General features: G+C 45.2%; 1 protein-coding gene across 1 annotated transcript in view; it reads left to right on the forward strand.

Annotated features, from left to right (window-relative positions):
* LOC123030368 (ran-binding protein 17-like) overlaps window positions 1–20,138 on the forward strand; it is an 86,321-nt gene that overhangs the window by 59,921 nt on the left and 6,262 nt on the right. The window contains exon 10 of the mRNA XM_044444236.1: window positions 644–742. Within this exon, the coding sequence (XP_044300171.1) occupies window positions 644–742 (99 nt within the window). The remainder of the gene's footprint in view (window positions 1–643; window positions 743–20,138) is intronic.

Here is a 20,138-nt window from a genome sequence, read left to right on the forward strand (position 1 = left end):
AGGGCTATGATTATCTCTTTTCACTTAATGAAACATGTTGTTTGACTTAGTCTTGGGCAGTTATTGCAGTCTGGTTTGTAGTGTGTGCCAGTTCTCTGGGGACTCAACTCACTGATACTCATTGCCCTTGAAGAAATAATGTAAGGATTTCCTACATTTTCCTTACTTTTGATATTGGGGAGGGATATTGTGTGTTGCACCAGTGTGTCACTTTTTCTTTACAAATGTAGCACTCTAAATTTACTCATACACTCTCGGTATTTGTATGTGGGATAGTGTAGCTGTGTGTTCTTGCCCTTTTGGTTTCTGTTTTTGCTGTTCTCTATAAAGATCTTGCCTGTGTAGGCATAGGGTACATTCAGGATTTTCAAACAAATAAGAGTGTCTTCCAAACTAAACTCTTAGAAGTGGACAGAGAGTTCTTGTCTGCACAGCATTTAAATCATCTGAAAGTCAACAAATCTGATTCCTTCTAGCAGGCTTCTGTGGCTTCACAGCCTCAATAAAAATATACTTGTCTCATTATACTTGCATTGGTATCCTGTATTTTGACTGAGTAGTCTTCCTGCTTTTGACACCAAGTCAGCATGGCAGAACTGGGGTCAGATTTTTTTCCTGAAGAATTTTTTTTTATTTCTTTCAGATGATGTCAATTCTTATGAACACCATAATTTTTGAGGACTGCAGAAACCAGTGGTCTGTGTCAAGACCCCTCTTGGGTCTCATACTGCTCAATGAGAAAGTAAGTATTTCAGAAGTAGGATCTCCTGTTAGGTCAAAAATTACTCTAGGCTACTTAGGGTGTTAGTGTTGGATCCTAATAAATGAGCTTCTTTTTGTAGTCCACTCATGAGGGTGCAGGGAAGGGGGGAATACATCTCCAAAATCATGCAATCATGTTCAGAGAGACCCTAAGCTGGAAAGAAAGAGTCTTGTTTCTATATAGAAAGTGAGGCCCCTTTCTGAGCCCCCAGAAATCAGTAAGTTTCTGGTTTGGCCCTAGTCATCCATGACAGTATCTTTATTTAGGACTCTGATTTTGTTTAAAATGTCTACATTCTGTTTTTAATGTATTCTGAGTTGCCCGAAAATCTTTTGGCAGTTTAAAAGTAAAATAAATAACTAATCCTTTCTACAGTTCTCACTAGGAATGTGCATAGAATCTGTTTGGAGGTGGGAATCCATTGAATTCCCTGCTCTTGACTCCCCAGACTCCAGTTTGCTTTGCAGTGGCCCAGAGTCTGCAATCCTGGCAAGTGCTCCCAGCATTCATGGGGCATTTGTCAGAAACTGACCCTCATACCCTGCGCAAGCCACACACCCCTCCACACTCAGTGCTGCTGGCTCTGGTGGCAGCAGGCAAGGAAGAAGGTTGGTTGCCAAGACTGACACCCGCTGTGCATGCTCAAAGCACCTTGGGACCACCACTGCTGGCACCACCAGGCAGAGAAAAAAAAAGGATTGGTCACTGGGAGTGGTGCCTGGTGCACCCATGTGCAGCGCACTGCTTCTGCCTCCTACAGCTGCACTTTGGCTCACTTTGCAGGACCAGGCCAAGAACAAGAGGAAGCCTGTGGATGCTAGAGGGATGGATTCTGAAAGGGTTCCTCCCACCCCTTAGCTCTCACTATAGAAAAAGAGGGCTTTCCTGACATTTGACTTATACAGTGAGTACTCTGAACACTCAAAGTTTGGTAGATTGGCCAGGCATAGCCTCCTGGATTCTGGGCCATTTATCTAGCTCTGGCATCAACTCAGTTGGATGCAAGTCAAGCCAGCATGTGCTCTTCCTTTTCTAAAGTAGCTCATGATCTGTGTATTTTTTACGGCAGAGAAATGTGGACAAAATACAGCCACAGGTTGTTTAAAGTACATAAAATACAGTTATATTTGGTGCAAATTGCAGCAGTCTTGTATGCAGATTTTCCTGCCTTTTAAAGAATAGGTTGATTGTGTCCTGCTTTAAAAGCAGAAGCTACAAAAACCATCTCTCAGTTCAAACTGTTTCCAGAGCTGTCAAGCCAGTGAGGTGCACTGAGATCCACTGAACACAAATGGGTTGTGCTTCAGCGTTTTCCATGCCTGTTGAGATTCCTCCCTGGAGAAAATGAAGTGCTTATCTGAGTATTTCTTAAATGTGCCTTTGCACATCTTACCAGTGCTGCCACTGGTTGCGTAATTTGTTTTGAGTTTGCTATTAATATGGCAACTGGAAGGGAAACTGAACAGAAGCTGTGGGCTTGTTTTCATGATCATGGTGGAGTAAAAAAGCCACAGAGGCTTATTTCCCTGCCACATGTGCCAGCCCATCATAATGGCCCTTGGAAGCACAGCTCCCTGAACATGGCCAGGGTCGCTTGTTGTGGTGCTTAGCAAGAACACTACAGTAGCCCAAGTCTTCTGGGTGGCTTGTTAACCACAGCAATAGGTTACCATGGTCAGGTTTGCACAGCATGGGAAGCTGTGCTGCCAAGGGCATTTATGCAAATCCCCCCTCCCAGTTAGCAAGCCATGATGGCTTATGAGCCACTTTGTGATCATGCACACCAAGTTAATGTGCACATCAAAGCAGCACAAGAGCAACCCCTTGCACTTCACTAGAATCTCCCAAAATGGTTTACAATGCTGGCCTGTGCTGGCACGGCCCTAAATATGCAATTGCACCCACAGCCTCACAAAAAACAAACATTACCAGTAAACTGCTGTTCAGTCATCTTCAGATTCCTGGTGGAATGTTTACATTCCAGCCACTGATATTCCCCACCTTGAACTGCCTGCCTCAGCGGTAGACAATTTTAATGTTTTTCAGACAAGCTGCCTTTTTGGGACCTGCCCATGTAAGTGTAGATCTGTAGGCCTGAGATGGATGGCCAACAGTATCCGGCTGAAAAGGAACCTGTTTCGGTAAAATAGTGTGAGCCAGTTGGAGTGTGTATCAGCTTGCTGCAGATGCTAAGGGATTGTTCCTGAAGATATTGACCTGTACTGTTCTCCATACTTCAGTGCGAGTTCTGACTTTATTCCAAATTCGTTTATCTCCTGGGCAGTCACAAGTGGGAGTGCATTACTGCTTTGGAGAATGAATTGTCTATACAATAAGATGGTGCTGGGAAAAAATAAGACACTAAGATTAGCTGCAGCCGCATACATTAAAATTCAAACTGAAATCCCAGCCCTGGTAGGAAACTAATAGAAGAAGGAAATATATCAAGTATAGAAGCGCCGTCTCATCATTCACCTGTGCTGAAGGATCCAATTTTAACCATATCCAATAGCACTGTCATTCATCTTCTTGGTGTATTATTGTGATTTAAATCCAAGCTCCATACGAGGAGCAGTTCTTTTAAAATGATTGAGAGGGAATAAGGGCAAATTCAGTGTTTAGAAAAAGTTTATGACATCACAATATTATCCTTTACAGATGGAAGCAATATTTCCTACTTTGGGAGGAAAACTAATCATTTTCTATCTGCCCTGAGTCACTGCATCATTATAAAAGGCAGAAATAAGTAGTCATATGCATTCCCAATCTTGTTGTTGGCAACATTTTTGTTTAGCCAATGCCTCTGATTTATAGTATTAAATATTAGCCTGACTCCATATTAATTATGTGGTTTTGATTTTAGAAGCTTTAGTGTAAGAAGGAATTAAATATTTCACAAGGAGATACAGCCATGCAATCATGAATAGTAAGAAATATGAAGCTAGCACAATTTTCTTTTCTGCTGGAACAATATTGCATTCTAATGATCATGGAGTTTGGTTAGCTGCAGAAGCTGTATGTATGCCATTATTTATCAGCAGGTCCTCTATAAGTCCATTCACTTTGGACTTGTATGCATTAAGGAGGCAGGCGTTTCTGTTAATCTGTCTATTGAAAAAAATGGGTTGATACAGAAGATGCAAACAGAAAATACTCTGTGTGCCCTCCAGTACACATAACAGTCACTGCTCTGGTTTCTGGAAAGCCAGCAATATCATGATGCAAAGCAATTTGTTTCAAGTGCACAGTTCCAGCAATAGTTTAGGTGCAACCTGGAGATGAGGCATGCTGCAATCCTATGTATGCTTTCCTGGGAATATGTGCCACCCCATACAGTTGGACTTCCAGGTAAACACACACAGGGTTGTGCTGCCAGTTACTCCAAAGCCATCACAATAGATTATGCAATATATATTTAATATTATAATTTTACTGCATTTTATCCCCTCCTTTTTCAAGGAGCTTGAGGCAGCACACACAATATCTTTCCTTGTTTTCTCTTCCCACAAATCCTGTGAGGTAGGTGAGACTGGACAGGATTGACTCAGGTTCCCACAATCAGCTTCACAGCCCAAGCCCAGCACAACCCACTATACCAAGTCTAATATTTAAAGTCACATGATAGAGAGTATCTCCTTTTTCTAAATATACAGTAACAAGTTCATAAATTTCCACTCACTTCAATATATAAAATAAAATTACAGCCTTGTGCTATTTTAGCTCTTATGCCCTCCTTTGGGTCTGGATATTCTCCAAATAAAATATAAACAGTCTTCCTCAAATGGGCCTCCATTCCTAGCCTAATCCTGTGCTTGCATTGGTCTCTCTCTTGTGTTCTCTCTCTCTCTCTCTGTATGTTGAACCCCTGCTTCATAACTGGTTCAGAGCCTGTGAACATCTGGGCTATTATCAGCAGGCTGAAGTGGAGTTTCTAGTTCAGAAGGGAAGGCTGTCCAAATTGCAGGCATCTTTGAGGCATTTTGTATCAAGGGAGCCTAAGGTTACAGCTGAGTGAGGAGGGAGGAACTCAGTGCAGAACAGCCAGAACCTAAATGCAGATACCAAATATACTTACAGGCATTTATTTATATTAAATATTAACAAAACATTTTATTGCATTTAAAAATCTGCCTGGTCAGTTATCCCAGTGCCTTTGCCCTCGCGCTGTGGCCAGATCATAGTAGAAGATGGAAGTCGACTGTGGGCAGAGCAGTCTTAACCTCCACATCTGCCAGCTGGGGAAAGGGAAGGATGGGATGCAGAAAGGAGCTTTGCTGACTGGGAGGGTCCATTCTAGGGGCTCAGTTCCACCCATGGAGAGCTACAGCTGGCAGGGCTCCTACTGACTGTGGCAAGCATTCGGCCTCCAAATTGAGTATTTTAGTGGTGCAGTACAGCCACCTTCTGATCTAAAGCTGCCTCATGCTCTCAGGAGAGCATGACAGTGATATCACCCTGAAAATTTTGGACTGGGCTAAAGCTGTAGCATAACTGAAAAACAGTGCGCATTTCCAGTGTAAACAGCTTATTTTTAGTTTTTATTATGGGCAGCCTGGCACAAACCAAGCATCACGTTCCATCATGTCTGTATGAGTTGAGAATGTTGCATTTCGTGCTCACATTTTCTTCCATGTTTTCGCTGGCCATTTTTGCCTTGTATTCAGTAACCTTGCTTCTTCGTCGTGGCCTCTGTGCATCACACATATGGGTTCTGCGCCTGCGCAGTGCCTTTGGCCGGAAGATTGACAGCTAACGGTTTTTGGCGGGAAGCTCTGCTCCCCTCCCCCATGGCCTATAAAGAGCAGAGCATCCGCCATTTGTTCAGTCTTTGCGACTGCCGTTCACTGTGCCTCGTGCCGCTTTCGTCTTTCGCTTGACCGTTTCCTCGTAACTATTGTCTTCTTCTCATTCCCAGTTTTATATCTCTAAAACTCTTGTTACTTCTAGTTTCTCCTTCTAAAAAAAAAAACCAAAAATATATTCTTACCCTCTGCACTGTCTCCTTTTCTCTTCTCATTATTTCTGCGATGGTGCAGCAAGCGGCCTTCCGCAAGTGTGCGGAGTGGGGATCGAAAATGTCTCCATCTGACCCGCATGATCTATGCCTCCTCTGCAGAAGCCATTCTAGGGAGCAGCGGTCCAAGAGGGTCGAGGACTGGCATTGTCCCTACTATCCACCTTGGGACGAGCCGTACTGCACCGGATACTATCCCGCTCCAAGGGATCAACCACAATTCCACCTTTGTGACCGCCCGCCCCATTCGGATCCAAGGCGCTAATCCCCGGTACCACGGGATGATAGCAGCAGCTCCGTCTCGCCAGCAGAGTCTTCCTCTTCGGCTCCTCCTTATTACGGCATGGATTCCGACGACTCCGATTTGGATTCGACCTCTCCTGATGCCATGGTTACCTCCCAGGGCCCCGCATCACCGGACGAGTCACATGTGTCCTTTGCGGAGCTGATGGGCAGGCTCGTCCAATCTTTGGACATCGACGCTGTCCAACGGCCAGGGCCGTCTACGGACAAAATATACGACGTCCGCAGGGAGCAGTCCACCTCCATCGTCCTGCCACTGATTGCCACCTTGCAGCAGGTGATGACCCAGCCCTGGGACTTGCCATCCCATCCTCAACCTACATCCTGGAGGTACGAAGCCATGTACCGGGTTCGGGAGGAGGACATTCCATTCCTCCTCCAACACCCCAAGCCGAACTCGGTCGTGGTGGAGTCCTCCCAGGGAAGAGAGGCAAGGGGTCATACCGTGCCGAGAGACAAGGAGGGCCGCAAGATAGATTCACTGGCCAGGAGGGTTTACGGAGCCTCAGGCTTGGGGTTGCATATCTCTAATTACGAGGCGACGTTGGCGAGATACCAGTATTTCATAATGCAGTGTCTCAACAACGTCGTCTCGGCCCTCCCGGATCAACAGGGCGAATTGGCCAAGGTCCTCATCAAAGAGGTGATGCATGTGGCTGTGCAACAGTTGTTCACAGCCAGGCACCATGTGGACACCAATTCGAGGGCACTGGTTGGTGCTGTCTCTCTTTGGAGACATGCGTGGCTACGGAGTGCCAATTTCCCTGAAGAGACCAAACGGCGCATCGAAGAAATGCCCTTCGATGGGTCCAGGCTATTCCACGCTAAGACGGACCACAAGCTCAAGAAACTCCATGAGTCTCGGATGATGGCCCGACGAATGGAGCTTCAGTCGCTGCCCAAACATAAGTGGCCATGGAACCGTCCGCCCTACAGGCAGCAATATCACCCTAGGCAACAGCCTCAACATAGGCAGCAACAGCAACAACAACACCGCCGTCAGCAACCTCAACAAAGATACCAGCGGGCCGTCGCCGATTCGACAATTGGAGGCAGCGCTGACGGGATTGGCGAACCACTCCTCATACTCCTCAAATACCCACCCCTCTCTCATCTGGGGATCGGTTCCGGAGCTGACTCCCCATTTGGGAGTCCATCACATCTGACCGGTGGGTATTATCCATCGTTCAACACGGCTATCGAATAGAATTCGACATCGTTCCTCCATCGAGTCCGATCCGGTCTACTTCATGTTCACCGGTACTTCTAGACGAAATACACCAACTTCTCCAAAAAGGAGCAATTCGCCAAGTATTCCCATCTGACGGACTCCACGGATTCTATTCCAGACATTTTACGGTCCCCAAGTGGGACGGTGGTCTACGTCCGATTTTGGATTTACGGGACTTGAATAAGTTTATTATACTGAGAAAGTTTCGTATGAGCACCCTTCAAAACATTTTGCCGTTGTTAAGGAGAGGGGATTGGTTCGCCTCACTGGACCTGAAGGACGCCTACTTTCATATTTCAATTCATCCAGCTTACAGGCGTTTCCTTCGTTTTGCTGTTGCAAACCAACCTTATGAGTTCAAAGTTTTACCCTTCGGACTGGCTACGGCTCCGAGAGTTTTTACCAAATGAGTGGCTCCTGTCTGTGCCTTCCTACGCCTTCAGGGCATACAAATTTACCCGTACCTCGATGACTGGCTGTTGGTCTTGCAGTCCAGAGAAGGACTCTTGGATGCCATCCATTCAACATGTACCTTACTAGATAGTCTGGGCCTGCGTATTAATACAGAGAAATCTTCTCTTCTCCCGACACAGAAGCTCACCTTCATTGGAGCCCACTTGGATTCGATGTTGGAGAAAGCCTTCCTCAGGACAGACAGCAGACCCTCGCTCACCATATCCATCGAATCCGTCAACAGGGAACGGTTACGGCGAGATCCATCCAGAGGGTCCTGGGGTATATGGCCTCTTCGGTTGCTGTAGTTCCACATGCCACACTTCGGCTTCGCCCATTACAACTGTTGTTCAACAAGGTGTATCATCCTCAAAGGGACCCACAATTGAAACTGATTCGGATCCCGTTTTCCATGCTCCACTCCCTGTGCTGGTGGCTGAAGCCGACCAATCTAGTGATGGGAGTCTCCTTCAGGGCGCGACCTCCTACGATAACTCTCAGTACCAACGCATCTCTTCTAGGATGGGGAGCGATATTCTCTGGCCTGTCTACCCAGGGAACGTGGACTCGTCTAGAATCCATGAATCATATCAACTTCCTGGAGCTACTGGCAGTCTTCAAGGCCCTTCGTTCTTTCGAAGACCTCCTTCATCATCAGATCGTTCAGATAACTTCGGACAATATAGTGACCATTTTTTATCTGAACAAACAGGGAGGGACGAAGTCACCGACCTTAGCCAGGCTTTCTATGAGAATTTGGGACTGGTGCATTCAGAGACACATCACTCTGATGGCTGTTCATCTGGCTGGCACAGACAATGTGCATGCTGATCTTCTCAGCTGGCACATCTTCACTTCTCACGAGTGGGAACTGGACCCTGGCATGTGCAACCACCTGTTCAGGCGCTGGGGGTTCCCCGATGTGGACTTATTCGCTACCCAACAGAACAGGGTATGCGAGACTTACTGTTCCAGAGTGGGAATTGGGCAAGCATCCCTAGGGGACGCATTCATGATCCCTTGGGGCAACATCAACTTCTATGCTTTTCCTCCGATCCCTCTTTTGATGAAGGTCATAGCAAAGATAGTGAGCGACCGTGCATCGGGGATACTAGTTGCCCCTTGGTGGCCACGCCAAGCGTGGTTTGCGAAACTGCTCGATATCTCCCACGGGGAGTTTCTTCATCTTCCAGCGCTTCCATACCTTATAACGCAAATGGACGGCACACTTCGTCACCCAGACTTGCTCTCATTGAACCTGACAGCGTGGCGGATTTGATGATTGACCTTCCATTGGGGCTGACGGCAGATTCGAGAGCCTTGAATCTGACAGCTTCTATTAATCCATTGGTATCGATGATTACTTCGACCGCTTCGGTTCCGATTCTCGAATCCAACCATGCGGGTGCCTCTCACTGCCACAGTCTCTCCGTACCATCCGGTTCGAGACAGACCCCGTCAAATTCGAACCCAACGCTCTTGCACCCTGAGATTCAGCATATTATCGACTCTGCCCTAAAGCCATCCACAAGGAAGTCATATACGGCTAAATGGAAATGTTTTTCCACCTTCACCGAGTCTCATTTGTTCTCCCCACTTGTCTCATCAATCGAACAAATTCTTCAGTTCCTTCTGGAGTTGCATCACTCTGGACTGAAGCCATCTTCTATTAAAGTGTATACGGCCGCAATAGCCTGCTACCGTGGCTTAGTCGATGGATCACCCCTATTTTCTCATCCTATCCTCAAAAGATTTTTGAAAGGACTGTATAATCTTAATCCATCGATTAGACCAGTTATGCCACGTGAAGCCTTTCTGTAGTTCTACAGGCCCTTATGAAGGCCCCCTTTGAACCTTTGGCGACTGTGGATCTCCAATTAGTTTCGTGGAAGATGGCGTTCCTTGTAGCTGTCATGTCAGCCGAGAGGGCCAGTCAACTTTGTGCCCTCTGCATCGACCCTCCTTATCTAAACTTCCACAGCGAAAAGGTTGTTTTACGTCTCGACCCATCTTTCTTGCCCAAAGTCTCTACACCTTTCCATACAGGACAAGACATTGTACTGCCTGCCTTTTTTCCATCGCCATCGAATCCCTTGGAAAGATCCTTGCACTCCCTCGACGTTCGGCGTTGTTTAGCCTTTTATCGATCGTGAACGGAGTCTATTCAGCGATCCAATAAACTGTTCATCAAATATTCGGCTAGAGATCAGGGTGACCCAGTCACTCCACAAAGGCTTTCTAAATGGATAGTCCACACTATTACCTTGTGTTATCAGTTAGATAAGCTCGAACTGCCTACAGTTCCCCGAGGCCATTCTACTAGAGCTGTTGCTACGTCTTCTGCATTCGCATCCGGAGTTCCGATTGATGACCTCTGCCGAGCTGCTACTTGGGCGAATCCCTGCACTTTTGCCAAGCATTACCGTCTCGATGTTCGGGCTCGACGGGACTGCTCCTTCGGTAGAGCTGTTCTCTCCTCTGTCCTACAATGAGGACACCTTCCCTCCTCCTTTGATGGTAAGCTTGTTAATCTACCCATATGTGTGATGCACAGAGGCCACAACGAAGAAAAGCAGGTTGCTTACCTGTAACTGATGTTCTTCAAGTGGCCATCTGTGCAGTCACACAACCCACCCGCCGGCCCCGCTCGGTGTCGGTGAGTGGACACATTCATCGGTACCGAAAGTTTCCCATTTTTTCTTGGTACCGATCCCTTTTTTCCTATCTCATACTGAAATTTTTTCCACAAGGGGGCGCACGTTCGGTTGTCAAAGACTGAACAAATGGCGGACGCTCCGCTCTTTATAGGCCATGGGGGAGGGGAGCGGAGCTTCCCACCAAATACCATTAGCTGTCAATCTTCCGGCCAAAGGCACTGCGCAGGCGCAGAACCCATATGTGTGACTGCACAGATGGCCACTCGAAGAACATCAGTTACAGGTAAGCAACCTGCTTTTTGTGCAGCATGGGGAAGGATCAGGGTGGCAGATGCTGGTTGGTTATGCACATTCATGTTGGCTACTCTTAGATTGATGTGGTTTGTTAGTGTTAAGCCGCAAACCACTCTGGTTGTCTTGTAAGAGATTCAACAGTGCTTCACAAGAGATAGGACAGTGGATATTTGTGGCACGATGCTGTCTCTAGGTAGCATGTACCTCACATGCAAGGCATGGCAAACATGTGAAATGTTGCCTTTTTAGTTCTGCAGTGTCGAACTTTTTGGAAAGGCTGACATTTTATAACTGATCTTCATATTTAAAATACTGCCTAACTGAACTTAAAATTTACTCTGCGCATTGGTTAGTCTTGGCCATAGTTTCATCTTCTGTAGTGTCAGTCCATGTCAGTAGCAAATATCCATAGACCACTGGCTTCAAGCAACTTTTTCTAGGCCAGTAAATATACTGAAGCGTAGGCCATTTTAGGTAAAGGGTTACTCCCATGAGGAATATGCTGTTCCGGGACCAGGTAAAGTTAACTGAATGTACCTGTCTGTTACAGGGGGTAAAAACTTCTTTCCCCAGGTGACTCTTCCACTGTAAAGATACCACCTTCTCTCAGCACTGGCAGCACACCTAATTTTGCATGAGAAATTTCTTTTTCACTTCTCTTTAATTTCAGGGAAAAATAAAACATACAGTGTGGCTGGCTTATATCACTGATGTTCATACTTCCCTCAGAAAGCCCATCCTGATTTTTCTCCCCAACCCCTATGCCACATCTAACTTTGCAGTGGACTCCAAGTAGTGTTCTAGGGTAGAGCTGGGCAGAAGGTAAATTTTAATGTACTGGTAGACCTCTGGGTCTACACATGGACATCACCAGACAGTCAACACAGAAATCAGATTGACTATGTGCTCCGCAGCCAAAGATGGAGAAGCTCTATACAGTCAGTAAAAACTAGACCAGGAGCTGACTGTGGCTCTGATCATGAGCTTCTCGTTGCAAAATTTAGGCTTAAATTGAAGAAAGTAGGGAAATGCACTAGGCCACTCAGGTACGACCTAAATCATATCCCTGATGAATATACAGTAGAAGTGACAAATAGATTTAAGGAATTAGATCTGATAGACAGAGTGCCTGAAGAACTATGGACGGAGGTTTGCAACATTGTACAAGAGGTAGCAACTAAAACCATCCTAAAGAAAAAGAAATGCAAGAAAGCAAAATGGCTGTCTGAGGAAGCTTTACAAATAGCTGAGGAAAGAAGGGAAGTGAAAGGCAAGGGAGAAAGATACACCCAATTGAATGCAGAATTCCAGAGAATAGCTAGAAGAGATAAGAACGCCTTCTTCAATGAACAGTGCAAAGAAATAGAAGAAAACAATAGAATAGGGAGGACCAGAGATCTCTTCAAGAAAATTGGAGATATGAAGGGAACGTTTCATGCAAAGATAGGCATGATAAAGGACCAAAATGGCAGGGACCTAAAAGAGGCAGAAGAGATTAAGGTGGCAAGATTACACAGAAGAACTATCCAAGAAAGAGCTTAACGTCCCTGATAACCACAATGGAATGGTCACTGACCTTGAGCCAGACATCCTGGAATGTGAAGTCAAATTGGCCTTAGTAAGTCTGAGCAGCAACAAAGCTAGTGGAGGTGACAGTATTCCAGCTGAGCTATTCAAAATCTTAAAAGACGATGCAGTAAAAGTGCTACACTCAATATGCCAGCAAATTTGGAAAACTCAACAGTGGCCACACGATTGGAAAGCTGTAGCACATCCTCTCTCAACTTGTGGGCTTGGCTTGACGTGAGGCTTTGTATTGGAGAGGTTACTCCTCCCCTGTGAAGCAATTGTACACATATAAATCTGTTACTCAGTATTTGTGTTAGGGGTCTATTATAAAATAGCAAAATAATATATTTACAGTACAAGTTATGCCTTAGCAATTGTTATTCATACTTCTCTCTCCTCTGAAATACCAGATCTGTGTTTAGGATGCAGTAATGTTCAGGTGCCATATAGCCCCATTCTCCTCTTCTTCAGTTGGTGGGTAGGATGGATCAAGCTAGAGATTTAGGATGCATCTTTGTTGTTAGTCGCGAAGTCATGTCCGACCCATCGCGACCCCATGGACAACATTCCTCCAGGCCTTCCTATCCTCCACCATCCCCCGGAGTCAGTGACCCCATCTAGCCACCTCATTCTCTGCCATCCCCTTCTTCTTTTGCCATCTATTGTTCCCAGCATTAGGCTCTTCTCCAAGGAGTCCTTCCTTCTCATTAGGTGGCCAAAGTATTTGAATTTCATCTTCAGTATCTGGCCTTCTAAAGAGCAGTCAGGGTTGATCTCCTCTAGGACTGACCGGTTTGATCGCCTTGTGGTCCAAGGGACTCGCAGGAGTCTCCTCCAGCACCACAATTCAAAGGCCTCATTCCTTTGGCGCTCAGCCTTATCTGGTTTAGGGATCATTATTATTATTTTTGAATCATTCCATGCAGAGGGGATAGTACCTCTAAGTAAGGTATCATTAAATGGAATTTCTGGTATGTTGATTTTGAACATTTTTAAAAGAATTCTCCCGGTGAACCATCCAGCCCTGGAGCCTTTTGATATCCATTTTTAACTGTACGTTCTTCTCTCATTATTTTTTGACTAATGAAAGAAAGATGGTCTATCACTTAGTTTTTTTTAACTGTGTCTTTTCTAAGTATAAATATAGTTGCCATGTGCTTGCACTGTGTGAAGTATGAACTGAATTACTTTGTTTATGCTGTGAATTTTGTTCCTGGATTATTTAACTTTGAGGAGCGATTATTTCGAATTTTTCTTTTCTCAGTAGTGTGATTAGTTAGCTATTTTGTTTAATTCCAAATATTTATTCTGCTTTTGTACTAAATGTCTGTCTATCCTTTTGCTGAAAGTCTTTTATGTTCTAGTTCAAGGCTACATGTTTCTTTTATATTTTTTCCATACCAGTAGCTATTCTCACTGATGCAAACTCCACATATCACACTACCTTTAAAGAGTTCCATATAATTGCTTTTGAGTTTTCTGAAGTGTTATTGATTTCTAAATATTGTACAATTGCAGTTTGTATTTTTTCCACAAGATGTTTGATTTAATAACAGAGATCAGTTTAAGGACCATATGTATGTATATTGTTCTTCCCTTCCTGCATGCACCACTGCACACGCAGGGGCATGATCAAAGAATGTTATTTGTCCTATAGAGACTTGCTTTAAGTTTTGTGAAAGTATTCTTGACACAATGTTATAATCTAGCCTGGTGTAAGTGTGATAGTGTTTGAAGAAAAGAATCATTTCTTTCTCCTGGGTCTCCATAAGTCTGTGAATCATAGTCTTCTAGAAGTTTAGCAGAGTAGCTAACATCTTTAAGAACTTTTGCCCTCTCCCATCCAATTTTGAATCATGTATCCAAATAAGGAGTTCTCCCATTCTACAGTGATTTCTTCTTTTTAAACGTCAGTCTGTAGAGGATTTAATCTAAACAAGTTTTATTTGAATTTAGAGTATGTATCAATCTTATTCAAGTCTGTGTTTCCTATTTTTATTTTATGGATAGACCATGCCCAGTAGGGTCTTCAACTCCTTCATGGATCACTGCCTTGTCGTGGCGAAGGGGCTTGTGTAGCTCAATGAAGCTATGAGCTATGCCGTGCAGGGCCACCCAAGATGGACAGGTCATAGCAGAGAGCTCTGACAAAACGTGATTCACTGGAGAAGGAAATGGCAACCCACTCCAGTATCTTTGCCATGAAAACCCCATGGACAGTACCAAAAGGCAAAGAGATACGATGCCAGAAGATGAGCCCCTCAGGTCGGAAGGTGTCCAATATGCTACTGGGGAAGAGCGGAGGGCTAGTACTAGTAGCGCCAGAAAGAGTGAAGCGACTGGGTCAAAGCTGAAAGGACATTCAGTTGCAGATGTATGTGGTGGTGAAAGGAGAGTGGTCAAACAAGAGATGACAAGACTGAACATCGACATCTTGGGAATCAGTGAACTAAAATGGACAGGAATGGGTGAATTTAATTCAGATGACCATCAAGTATACTACTGCGGGCAAGAATCCCTCGGAAGAAATGGAGAAGCCTTCATAGTCAATAAAAGAGTAGGAAAAGCAGTACTGGGTTACAATCTCCAAAATGACAGAATGATCTCAGTTCGAATCCAAGGCAAACCATTCAACATCACAATAGTCCAAGTCTCTGCCCCAACCACTGGTGCTGAAGAGGCTGGAGTTGGCTGGTTCTATGAAGGCCTACAACACCTTCTAGAATTAGCACCAAAAAATGATGTCCTTATCATCATGGGGGATTGGAATGCTAAAGTAGGAAGCCAAAAGATAACCAGAATAACAGGAAAGTTTGCCCTTGGAGTACAAAATGAAGCAGGGCACAGGCTGGTAGAATTTTGTCAAGAGAATATGATGGTCATTGCAAACATTATTTTCCAACAACCCAAGAGACGACTCTACACATGGACATCACCAGACGGTCAACACAGAAATCAGATTGACTATGTGCTCTGCAGCCAAAGATGGAGAAGCTCTATACAGTCCGTAAAAACAAGACCAGGAGCTGACTGTGGCTCAGATCATGAGCTTCTAGTTGCAACATTTAGGCTTAAATTGAAGAAAGTAGGAAAAAGCACTAGGCCACTCAGGTATGACCTAAATCATATCCCTGATGAATATAGAGTAGAGGTGACAAATAGAGAATTAGATCTGAGGAATTAGATCTGATAGACAGAGTGCCTGAAGAACTATGGACGGAGGTTTGCAATGGCAGGGACCTAACAGAGGCAGGAGAGATTAAGAAGAGGTGGTAAGATTACACAGAGGACCTATACAAGAAAGAGCTTAACATCCCTGATAACCACGAGGGGGTGGTCACTGACCTCGAGCCAGACATCCTGGAAGGTGAAGTCAAATGTGCCTTAGGATGTCTGAGCAACAACAAAGCTAGTGGACATGACAGTATTCCAGCTGAGCTATTCAAAATCTTAAAAGACGATGCGGTAAAAGTGCAACACTCAATATGCCAGCAAATTTGGAAAACTCAACAGTGGCCACAGGTTTGGAAAAGGTCAATTTACATTCCCATCCCAAAGAAGGGCAATGCCAAAGAATGTTCATACTACCGCACCATTGCTGGACCATAAGGAAGGCTGAGCGCCAAAGAATTAAGGCCTTTGAATTGTGGTGCTGGTGGAGACTCCTGCGAGTCTCTTGGACAGCAAGGTGATCAAACTGGTCAGTCCTAGAGGAGATCAACCCTGACTGCTCTTTAGAAGGCCAGATCCTGAAGATGAAACTCAAATACTTTGGCCACCTAATGAGAAGGAAGGACTCCCTGGAGAAGAGCCTAATGCTGGGAACAATAGATGGCAAAAGAAGAAGGGGGCGGCAGTGAATGAGGTGGTTAGATGGAGTCACTGAAGCAGTTGGTGTGAGCTTGAGTGGTTTCCAGGGGATGGTGGAGGACAGAAAGGCCTGGAGGTTGTCTAATTTCAGCCACTGAAAATGATGAAGCACATTGGATCTTACATTGTATAATTTTTCAGTTTTTCAACCAGATTTGCCTTTTCTTCTGCAGCCCACAATAAACCTTAAACATGGTGTAAAATAGCCATCAAACACTTGGCACCAGCAGAGTGAGGCAAAACAGGCAATGCTCTCATACAGATGCTGTAGCTCATCCCCTCTCAACTTGTGGGCTTGGCCTGACTTGAGGCCTTGTATTGAAGAGGTTACTCCTCCCCTGTGAAGCAGTTGTACGCATATAAATCTGTTACTCAGTATTTGTGTTAGGGGTCTATTATAAAATAGCAAAATAATATATTTACAGTACAAGTTATGCCTTAGCAATTGTTATTCATACTTCTCTCTCCTCTGAAATATCAGATCTGTGTTTAGGATGCAGTAATGTTCAGGTGCCATATAGCCCCATTCTCCTCTTCTTCAGTTGGTGGGTAGGATGGATCAAGCTAGAGATTTAAGATGCATAGCACTCATTTTGCTTCTGCAATTGGGAAATCCTTGTGGTCCTGTAGTCCCTGTGCATCATACACATGAGCTCTGCACTTGCATGGAGCCAGTTGTCAGGAAGATTTTGCAGCTGTGAGCCTTTTGGCAGGATCCCCTCCCATACCCCAACATCTGTTATGTATCAGAGGATTTCCCACCCATTCCCTCAGTTCATCTTCAGCTGCCTTCCCTGGTGCGTCAAGAAGCTCCTCTTTGTATTTGTTCATGAGCTGTGAGCATTTTCTCTACCCCTTCTCTCTTGCAAAACACATTTCTAAATACCTACATCTCAGTCTTTCTCTTATTTTTGGCAGTCACCCATCTTTCCTTACCCTCCCTCCCTACAAAAAAACTATAGCAAAATAAGGAAATGTTCTTTGTCTTCTTTGATTATTCCAACCCCCGATGTTTTTTCTCTCACACACTGCTTTTCTTTTTTTCTCCTTTGACTTACCAATGGCATCAAAGGCAGCATTTCACAAATGTGTGAAATGCAGTAGCAAGCTCCTGCCAATGGACGGACACTCTGTCTGCTCTATCTTGGTGAGGAGTATCAGGTCAACCAGTGTCTGCACTGTATGCCCTTCAGTAAAAGGCCAGGAAACTCCTATCTCTGCATAGGAGGTTCTCTGAGCAGTCAACATCCTTAAGCTGCCAGAGCGTATCCACTCGCCAGCATCTGGAGCTGCTGGCTCCTTGCCTCAAGGCATACCTCCTGCAGCAAGTGCCTACACCTCAGACCAGTTGTTGCCATCAACTTCAGAGAGATCCCAGAACCTGAAGGACAACTAAGGTTACTGGATCAAATTTGATACTTCTCTCCTCTTGGAGCCATAAGAAGTATGGCCCAGTCTCCAGCCCTGCTTGGGGAGGCACAATCCTTACTCTCTAAAGGAGCAATTGAACCTGTCAATAGCAATTCATCTGTCATCTCTGAGGATTCTTCTCCAAACACTTCACACTATAAGAGCAGGATGGGAGAGCTTTGTCCAGTCCTGGGCCCAACAGACTTAACTTCTTTATCCTATTGAAGAAGTTCAGTGTGGTTACCCTAAAGAGCATCTTGCCTCTACTTCAGAGAGGAGTCTGGTTTGCACTTATTAGACCTAAAAGATGCATATTTTCATATTTCAGTATAGCGCTCCTCCAGGGAATTCCTCCATTCCTAAACGCAAAAGATCTTTCCCCTTCCCAGTCTATCCTGTATATTGGGGCATGGCTAGACTCCATCTCAGCAGCAGCATATCTCCCAGAGGTAAAAGCTACAGCAGTTGTCAAGATGTCTTCAAGCTTCACCAGCGACATGTAGTAAAGGTTCTCCAGATGCAGTGACTGCAGCTGTGGCTATGCCATTAGCCAGACTTTGGGTGTAACTACTGCAGCTCTGGCTTGTCCGTACCTACCATCCTATGGTTGACCTGCAGCAGCTGGCCCTTTGGTCCCCCAAATTGACCTGTTCCAGACTTGGCTGGTGAATGTGCCACAGAAGCTTGTTGAGAGGAATTCCTTTCTTCTCCATGGTTACAACTGACACCTCCCTGTACGGATGGCAAGCTCACTGTGGTACACAGATGACCCAAGGAACCTGGAATGATTTCTAAGACCACAGGTGTACCAACTACTTGGAAATGCTTGTGGTGAGGAAAGCTCTCATCACATTCCAGACATTTCTCACTGGCCATCATGGCCAGATCACCGTGGACAGTGTCAATATACAAGCAGGGGAATACACAGTCAGTCCCGCTGATATGCCTAGCCATCCAGATCCAGGACTGGTGCATTGACAAGAGCATTAATGTTGATTGTCGTTCATTTCACTGGTGGACCCACCAAGCAGGAAGACTCTCTATTCATGAGTAACTGAACAACTTTGCAAGAGATCTTTGACATGCGGAGAACTCCATCTGTGTGCCTGTTTATCATGTGGGACAATGCCGAAAACAGCAACTTCTGCTCTCCAGCAGGACAGGGCAGGGGCTTCCTGGTAAATGTCTTCCTGCTGAGTTGAGCAGGGACTTTTTCCTACCTTCCCCACCCCTCTAATTGTGAAGGTCTGTTGGGGTGCTGTGGACTGTTTCCTCATAACAGCTTGGTGACTGAGACAACCCTGGTTCACCCACCTCCGTAAACCAAAATTTCTTTGTTGAAAAGAATGAAGCTTTGGATATTCAACAGTGTAGATTTCTCTAGAACACCTGCTCCCCATTCAACTCTAGAAGCAGGTTTCTTTAATTCTAGATGCATGTTTTGCACAAAACTCTAGCTGATGGAACCTGGAACTGTAATTTTAGAAAAAAGATCCTGCAAGCCTGATATCTGCCCACCACCAGGACACACACTTGCAATGACCTGCACAAATACACAAGAATGCCAAGTGTGTCAAGCACTTCCTACAGAATGTGCATCGCAGAGGAAGACTAGTAATGGGGCAGCAAATATCTTTCAGGAAACCTTATCCTCCATTATTGATCTTTTCATCAAGAAGCACCGGTTAAGTTTCTAGTGAACCCATTTCAGAAATCATTGCGTTGGCTTACGCAAGGAAGCAGGCACTCAGTCTTCTCCACACAGTGCATTCTGATTATCCCTGTGGATGCATTCTCATGGAGGACATAATGAGTGGGCCAGACCACACAGCCAGGGCTCTCCAGGCATTGCGGGCAGCTTTCCCAAAGAAAAGTGTGTGCTGTTGCAGTTGAGCCCCTCTTCTGCAATCACAAGAGCTGCTTCTGAATCAGGCACAGAAATTTCAAGTTATCAGTACTAGCACACCCCAATTTGTAGTCTTGGGGCTGCGTTCAGTTTTGGTTCAGAACCTATGAACATTTGACTTCCATGGAACTTTTCTTCACAGAATAATTGCAGGAAAGAATAGATTGGTGGATTTCTTCCAGTGTTACTTCTTATGTGCAGCTGGAAACATTATGTTAAGTTGTAGAAAGTATGAAGTGAAAATTAAGTTTTTGGGAGTTGAGAATATGAACTTTCATCTAACATTGTTTTCTATTAAAAAGATTCAGGAAGAAGCTCACAGATTGGGGATGGGGTGTGGGATCAGTTTGCCCCAGTGCTGTTGGCAGCAATGCTCAGACAGCTTAGCATACATTAGCCATGGTTGCCAGAGTAAGCCATATCAGACTTCTGTGCTCATGCATCCATTGTGGCTGCTGTTTGGGTGTGCAATCTGTGTCTCCGTAAGGCCAGGCCAGGGTGGGAGGTCAGACGACTTTCAGCCACACATTCAAATGATGTGTAAGGGGGGCTTCAGTGCCATACTGGGTAGACCTGCTGGTCTTCCCAATGGCAACAGGCCCTACAGCCTACATATTGGTGTGTGAGAGGAAAGTCCCAGGGAGGCTCCCCCTTGCACAAAGAGAAGG

This window comes from Varanus komodoensis, unplaced genomic scaffold (assembly GCF_004798865.1).
Source record: "Varanus komodoensis strain SLA01 unplaced genomic scaffold, ASM479886v1 scaffold44_3, whole genome shotgun sequence".
Taxonomy (NCBI): domain Eukaryota; kingdom Metazoa; phylum Chordata; class Lepidosauria; order Squamata; family Varanidae; genus Varanus; species Varanus komodoensis.